The sequence below is a fragment of the Etheostoma spectabile genome, chromosome 10 (assembly GCF_008692095.1).
Source record: "Etheostoma spectabile isolate EspeVRDwgs_2016 chromosome 10, UIUC_Espe_1.0, whole genome shotgun sequence".
Classification (NCBI taxonomy): domain Eukaryota; kingdom Metazoa; phylum Chordata; class Actinopteri; order Perciformes; family Percidae; genus Etheostoma; species Etheostoma spectabile.
In genome coordinates this window covers 5,876,385-5,884,220 of record NC_045742.1, presented here as the reverse complement: position 1 = coordinate 5,884,220, position 7,836 = coordinate 5,876,385, and the positions used below count along the sequence as shown (strand labels likewise).

At 39.0% G+C, this 7,836-nt stretch overlaps 1 protein-coding gene across 1 annotated transcript; it reads left to right on the top strand.

The window, feature by feature from the left end:
- The first annotated feature begins 2,402 nt into the window (after window positions 1-2,402).
- Window positions 2,403-7,629, top strand: LOC116697260 (CD209 antigen). Its single transcript, XM_032528592.1, has 7 exons — window positions 2,403-2,464; window positions 2,974-3,070; window positions 3,371-3,469; window positions 4,151-4,783; window positions 4,886-5,028; window positions 6,048-6,157; window positions 7,345-7,629. The coding sequence occupies exons 2-7, from the start codon at window positions 2,995-2,997 to the stop codon at window positions 7,478-7,480; spliced, it is 1,197 nt and encodes a 398-aa protein (XP_032384483.1). The 5' UTR covers window positions 2,403-2,464; window positions 2,974-2,994; the 3' UTR covers window positions 7,481-7,629.
- Window positions 7,630-7,836: the final 207 nt, after the last annotated feature.

Below are 7,836 nucleotides of genomic sequence, written 5' to 3'. Positions count from 1 at the left end.
ATTAACTAAAACAACTGTGTGGGTGTTCAGAGCCTTTAACAAAACACTATAAACACCAGTCTTAAAAATAAGCACTTGACCAATATTAGCTAAAGTGCCACAAATATGATACAGCAATCAGAAATGAGTCCATTGAAAACACCAATCGATCACAGCCTGTAGGCTTTGAAGGTGGCTCTGAAAAAGTTGGTAGCTTCCTCCTTGGTGGGCAAAAGTGTGTGTATGTATCTTCCTACTGAACTTGGTCATGGCTATTAGTGCCAAACTTGAACAGTTAACAATGCTAGGATGCTGCTGTGTTTGCTAAAAATGAAATTGTTAGTGATGTGAAATGTAGGTCTACTCTTCTCTCATTGTCATTGTTGAATTCCACTTTAACTGCTTTGGATCCAAGCAGATTGACACTGCATGTTGTCCTCCATAAAGGAGCAATCTGCAAACCTTTCGGCACCATGTCAAGAATACAGGTATGAATGTTGGGTGTTAAAAACATACTAATTCCTCCAAAGGAAGTCGTATGTTTCCTTTGAGGAATGAAGGAACGAGTCCATGAAACCTAAAAAAACAACAATAAAACCCTACAATGAATACATGAATATGGGTACTAACCAAGTAATCACAATGATGGAAATACTTGAGCTCTTGCATTGATTACGTTTTTATTTTTGCATCAAGGCACGCGTTAGAAACTGCAAATTCTGTGATGAATAATTAATGCTTAATTAACATACAAATATATGTTTTTTTAATAATGTAAACTCACTTTAAATAAAATAAAAATCGTTCATTCATTTTAAAACACTAATAAAAAGGTTTCTTAGCTCGATGAAGTCAAACCAAAAGGCAGTCAATGGTCACATACCATTACTGTTTTATAAATAAAAGACTTAATGTAGCTATTGACTTCACTACATTCACTATGGTTTAACATTAAGTTTTGCATTCGTGCCAAAAAGTTTGTTAGATTTGTTGGTAAAAAAATTGTTCATTGTCATATTTTTCCAAATTTCATTTTGATCTTCTCATCTACACTATCACCCGTCTCTCAGGAAATAAGTTCAATCGAGGCAGAACTGACTGAATTTTATCAGCTTACACCCTTATCAAGAGACAACACATAAAAGTATAATTAAATGCATATTATTGTCTTAAGTGACTATGGTTGGACTACCACTTATTATACCAGTGGATTCAAATATAGATCCTAATACAATTATAAGTAATGATGTTATGATAACAAGTTATTTGGATACGTTATTCTGTCTTAGAATTTCAGGAAATTAGGTCTGCAGCTCATATTACAATATTATTTGTAACATTTTGCCACAATTCAATGTAGATCAACTTCAAATAGCATGAGACAATTAAAATAAATATAAAATGATCAATGATTTGGGATCATATGATCTGAATTCTGACCATATCAACATGCCTGTACATCAAAGAAGTAACATGCATCACTGTGCTGTTATTGTGTCGAGATAACAGAATCCTGAGATGCCAATGCTCTTTTTTCCCCCTGAAATGGCTGCTTCAGATCACTTCACGTGTTATTGTGGCTAATTAACATGGACGGTGCAAGGTGTGACAGGCTGGAGGATAAAGGATCTCTCAGCCACATTCATTTCCCCTTATCTCCATCAGACACTCTGCAACTTCAGCCTCATTTACAGCAGCAATTCAGCATAGATGGGAGATGCTGCATGATAAAAGCCACTGAAGTCACAAACTGCTGCAATGAAAAACAAAAAAACAAAACCAGCTCTCAGGAAATTCAGTCCAGCCACTAAAGATAGACTTAAGTTTTCTGTCTGCTGAATTTCGATCTGCTTTCTGAGTGGCTGAGCTAAGTTACAGCCAAAGCTTCTCCATGCTGTCAAGCGAAATCTCAGAGGCTTACTAGTCTTCCTCCACAGCGCCGTGGAGAAAGGTCTGCTAAAGCTGAAAGGATATTTTCTCGTGCATGCAGTTCGGTAGACTTGATTGTGTGATGAGTGTGACATAGTTCATACAGTCTCCCGGACGAGGCGCCAAAATGCTTAGACAGCTACGTTTGCACTTTTGAAATTTTGAAATATGACTTTTCTTGCATCTCAGTCATGTAACACGTGTCACTCATTTGACCTCAGTGGAAAGTTAATCGGTGGGAAAAGGGAACAAAAACAACAGAAGAAGAAAGTCTAAAGCCTGAGACATAACCACTTCTCTCTTGGTTTGCTTGAATAATTTTGGCCGAAAATGACCTGAAATCTGAACAGTGAATATGGACATACAGGTCAAGATTATTTTCAGACCAATCAGAGTTAAGATGCTGTCAAAAATTTGGATGACGTGTGCAAAAGGAGCATCCTGTTTTCTGCGCGATAAATAACGTTGCATTGACATTCATTTTTGCTGGGATTGTTATACATCAGATGCACATCACATTGATGCAGACTTCTTTTGATCATCTCAGAGTCAAAGGGTAAGTGCATATTTAGTGGCTATTTCCCACTTAGATTATTGCATATTATACTGTAAGTACATGTTCTGCAGATTCATTAATTCACTTTCACTCCAGTTTTATTTAAAGCGCTTGTGCGGATTATTATTCCCGTAAACCTAAATGATCTCATTAAAATTGAAATACGTGAATTATTTTAAGCAAGCTTAATTTTGTCCTTGCTCCTAAAGCAAACCACAAATAAGGTTTTTTTATTTTTGGCTCGATCCTTACAAATAATTTACAGGCTTGCGGACGTTACCAGCAATATTTCCGCATCAATCAAGCAATCTTTTCATGCAAATGTCACATCTGACCAAAATCTATACTCTTAAATATAACACTTTGTCAGTAAGCATGAATAATTGATTGGAGCATAGTACAATACAGCATTCACAAGGAGTGTCAAAAAGTAACTTTAGAATTCTTACTGACTAACTTTTTGTGTGTTTTTGTGGCTTTACACATCTATAAATGTCTCCTCTCAACAGGAAAAACAGACCATCATCAGAATGGAGTTAATGGAAATCAACGACGAGGAAATATTTATAAATAAGAACCTCACAATGGAGGGTCTCATTAATAAAGGTACCGTATCAATCTGAAAACCCATAAAAAAATTTTTTAAGAATATCAGGTATACCTAATAAAAAGTGTAATCCAGTAGTAGTAGTAGTAGTTTGGAAACTAACCTGTTGATCATCTGAAATGTTAACAAAAATAATCTTTTTATATACATGTGTGCTGCTCTGTAATGAAAGCTTTTATGCATTAGGGTTTCTAAAAAAAACTATGAAGGTTCTATTATTTCACAGGGAGAATCATGTGAATTTGTCTCTTAGAAATTAACATTTAGCCTTATGTTTTTCTCACTTTTGATTAAATTAGATTTACCGAGAAAGAAGCGGCCCTGTAGATGTGTGACTGTGTGTCTTGGATTACTGGGTGCTGTCCTGTTGGCTGGGAACATAGGACAGCTTATCTACTGTAAGTAATTTGTTATCACTGAAAATATGAAAAAATGTATTTAGCAACTGCCAACTTGCATTTAATCTTTGAGAAGCCCGGTGATGTTTTAGACCACATGCGTCAAACTCAAGGCCCGCGAGCCAAATCCGGCCCCTCGTGAATTTTGATCCTGCCCACATATCATTTTAGGTTCACAATAAACTTTTGGCCCGCCTAGTTGTGAACCAAACCAAAAAGACAGTTTTTCAAACTGCAAGTGTTCGTCTCAAGCAGAATTTGGCAGATTTGCCTCGACTTTGAAACTCTGAAATTCCCACAGAAGCAGAGAGTTTTCATATTCAGGCTGTGAACAGGTTGCTGTGAGTCGGCTCTTAGGTAGCTGCTTTAAAAAAAATGTAGTCTTTGTTTTGCTTGATTTGCTAAACTCATGATGGCAAGAGAACTTTTTTGCTGACTTTTTGAGGGCTTCATGTCAACCAAACTGTAAGTGAGAAAGCTGAATGGGAATAATACAGTCAATGGTTTGGACTTTTTCAAAATAAAAGCATGCCAATAAACTATTCATGTCTGGCCCTCAATGTGATTCCTTATTTCTAAGTGAAGTTGAGTTTGACAACCCGTTATGTAGACAGTCATACAAAATACATAGAGAATCTATCCAAACTACAATAATATTAGGAATTTCTTTGCATTTCACAGATGAGATGATCAGCCGCCCCACGTCAGCAGACCCAACACACAGCTACAGTCAAGGAGATCAACTGCAGAGTCATGATGCTTCAACAGAAGAGAGAAAACAGTTAGAGGCACGCCTGAGTAACCTGACTAGAGAAAGAGACCAGTTGCAGCGAAGCTACAATTATATGACAACTCAAAAAGATGAGTTCAAGGCCAGTTTAAACAATCAGAAAAGGGAGAGGGAACAGTTACAAGCAAGCTATGATGACATGCAGAGAAATCTGGAGAGGTTGCAGACAAATCACAGTAATCTGACAGTGAGTAAAGACCAGCTACAGACCAATTACAGTAGCCTGCAAAGAAAAAAAGATGAATTGCAGACTTTGTTTACTACGCTGAGAGAAAACAGAGATCAGTTACAGAGCAATTTCTCTTCACTGAAGAACAACATGGACCAGTTGCAAAGGAGCTACGACACACTGAGTATAAATAAAAATCAGCTTCAGATTAGCTACAATTCATTGTGGAAAGACAGAGAACGATTGCAAACCAGTTATACTACACTGCAGAGGAAAACAGAGCAGTTGAAGGCCAATTATAGTAGTTTGGCTACAGTTAGACATCAGTACAAGAAGATGATCGACAAAGTAAGAGGTAAAGCTGTTTTAATACATTTAGTACCCAGTTATGATTGTTTTTGCTATTGTTTTGCCTTTTAGTAATATTTTTCCCTTTTTTCATGTGTTTAATTTGCAGGCCGGCCCTGTCAAACAGGCTGGAGGAAGTTTGACATCAGCTGTTACCTTGTTACAAATGGAAAGAAAAACTGGACGTTGAGCAGACAATACTGCGTCGCAAGAGGAGCGGATCTGGTGGTCATAGACACCATGGAGGAACAGGTGAGAAAGAAAGTCTAGGTTATGCAATCGTATGTAGCCTATATGCACCGACTTATGAGCTAATTCTGCTTCATAACTTCCTGCCTGTCCAAATTTAAGTCCAAATTTGCTGCATTCCTACGTACATTTTTAGGAACATTTTACTATGATGTTACAAGAAATGATTAAGTTGATCATAATAATATGCAAGAAAGAATAATAGGCTTCTAAACAAGAAAAAGATATCACAAACGGGATAATGGTAAGTGTGTGTCGGAGGCATGTCCTCCACCTGTCCCCAGAGGATATTACGCCCTAGCCTGTCTTACTGTACCTGTACTGCTCAATGATGTGACAATCTTTAGTTGGATTGAGAGAGCATCCAAGTCCGGGCAAAGCAAAATATGTGATTTCTTTTCCCATGAACACATTACACTTATTGGAAAAGACTTGTCCAAAACATGTGAAAAGACAAACAATGCAGTACTTAATTTTGCCGCTGTGCCACAAGCTACAGACCATGTGTGCTAACGAGGTAAGCTGCTAATGGTAGACTGTTGCTGCTGTTGCGGGTGTGTGTGTGCTGTGCTAAAGGCCGTGTGCTCCTTTTTTTTAGTATATGTGATAGCGAACCAACACAGCTGCAACAAGAGTCTGTCCAAGCACAGCAGCTCCTTCTTCGTCTCAGTGCCTTCAGCAGACACACCCCCAGTGCCTCAGTGCAGAGGGGACTGCTTATTTTTTCAGGATTTTGAAAAATAATTTGACATACTTCCCGATTTTTTTGGCATTCAGATTTTGCTGGGTGGTTAATAACACATTTCCTGCGGTGTCAAAGACACATTTATTTTTGCTTTACTGGGATTTTAAGTATGTCTGTGTCAGGATGCAAACAAGAAAAACACATTCCTGGCTGAATGAAGGAACCAAAAGCAAACTGATTTATAGTTGTCTGTCTATCTATGAGGATAAAAATTATTATTGCCAGAGATTTTTTTTTTCTTTCAATCAGATGTTTTCTCTATGTGCTACCCTAACAGGCATTTGTCAACGGGTTACTGGGATCAGGCCAAAATGCCTGGATCGGTCTGACTGACGATCTTGAAGAGGGGACTTGGATGTGGGTGGATGGGACTCCAGTCACCACAACGTAAGTTTTATCTGCCGGAGTGTAGGGACTGGAATATCTGACAGGACACAGTTAAGCTCTCGCTTGACCCAGAACACAGAGACAGGCACACCGTTAAAGAGTTTATTAGAACAGTCAAAAAGGAATGTGCAATGGCGAGTGGGTCTGGGAGGCAGACAGGGCCGAACTGAGACACGAAGAAAGCAGTGGTGAGAGTCCAGTCTACCCTCACCAAGGGGTCCAGGAAACCTTCCCGGCGTATCAACAGTACAGAAGTCAACTTGCCTATAACACAAAAGCGCAGTTTGGGTTTCTTCATGAATTAATCACAGGCTAAAAAAAAAACTAAAATACCTGAGTCAGAAAACTCAGCCACTGTAACCAAAAGAAGTACTGCTAGCAACAGACGGTGAGGCAGCTAACTTTTGATTTAATTTAATTCAGGGATGTGTTATACACCCTTGTATTTTGTGGCTCTGTGATTGAGCTTGTAGTAAGCCTATTCTGTACCATCATTGTAGCTTTGTGCCTATATCCTGTGTTTTGCCCATGCCTAGTTTTGCCCTGTCTTGGGTTTTGGACTTCATTCTTGTTTTAGTTTTTCCACTTGTGGAAATGTCACTCTCAAAAATTTGTCAGCACCCACAACTCAAAATATGGTCGCACAGCCATGCTGAGCAGCAGCCTGGCCGGTAGGCAGAGAAGCAGCAGTTTCAGAGCGTGAACCAAAAGGCAAAAATGAACATTGTGCACAAAATACACAGTGAGCAAAAATCACAGGCATTCTAGGAACATAATTTTTTAATAAAACGGAGCCACAAATTAGGTTGAACGATCTGGTGCTGATGAGGTGTTCAGCCCAGGTTGACATACTGCTGGAGATGATTAGTGGAAACGAGCTGCAGCTGATCTGGAAACAGAGCCGGAGTGAGTGAATGGCCACGCCCCCTCGGCCTGGATCCTCAGGTAACTGCCTCTCGTCACAGCAGGTGGAGACAACGCAAAACAGACAGAAACACAGGGGAATGGGAAGAGGATAACAAGTAGGACGCAACAGCTGACCATAACAATAGGAATTAGACAGGTCAGATAATTTGGACAAGTTTTCGTCAAATTTCAAGGGTTAGGGTCAAAAACAAAAGGTCAGAGCAGTGGGTGCATCTCAGAGAGAAGTAAATTGTTTCTGTCTGCGTTTCTTTCTGCATCAGGTTCTGGCAGTCCGGGCAGCCCAACAGCTTCAATGGGAATCAGGACTGTGCAGAAACCCTGCAGAAATCCTCAGGAGTTGGAGAATGGAACGATGATGGCTGTTTTTCTGATCAGGGTGCAATCTGTGAGAAATAAGACCGCGATGATTTATGCAGTTCATGATAGCGTGTGGATATTGACTGTGCTACTAATATAGCCTACATCGATAACATCTTTTGATACAGCACCAAAACAAAGTCCTTGTATGTGTAAAAAACATACTTGCAGTAAAGCTTTCCTGATTCTGATGCATTGATTCTGCGACAACACTGTTCCCTCATTGGCAAGAACACAGACACTGCAGGTTTTATTTGAGTCATTTCGTATACACTTCCTGCTGCTGGAATTACTCACTTACTAAAATACCATTTGTCTATTAATCTGCAAAAGTACTTGAAAGTAGTGTCCAACAAATGCACTATTTACTTTTTGAGTTACGGTTACTAAAAACT

Bases quoted from the DNA above. Each gene is read 5' to 3' on its own strand.
- LOC116697260 (XM_032528592.1), top strand. From the start codon at position 2,995: ATGGAGTTAATGGAAATCAACGACGAGGAAATATTTATAAATAAGAAC. The intron at 3,071-3,370 runs GTACCGTATCAA...TGATTAAATTAG, and splicing joins GGAGGGTCTCATTAATAAAG to ATTTACCGAGAAAGAAGCGG. The intron at 5,029-6,047 runs GTGAGAAAGAAA...CTACCCTAACAG, and splicing joins TAGACACCATGGAGGAACAG to GCATTTGTCAACGGGTTACT.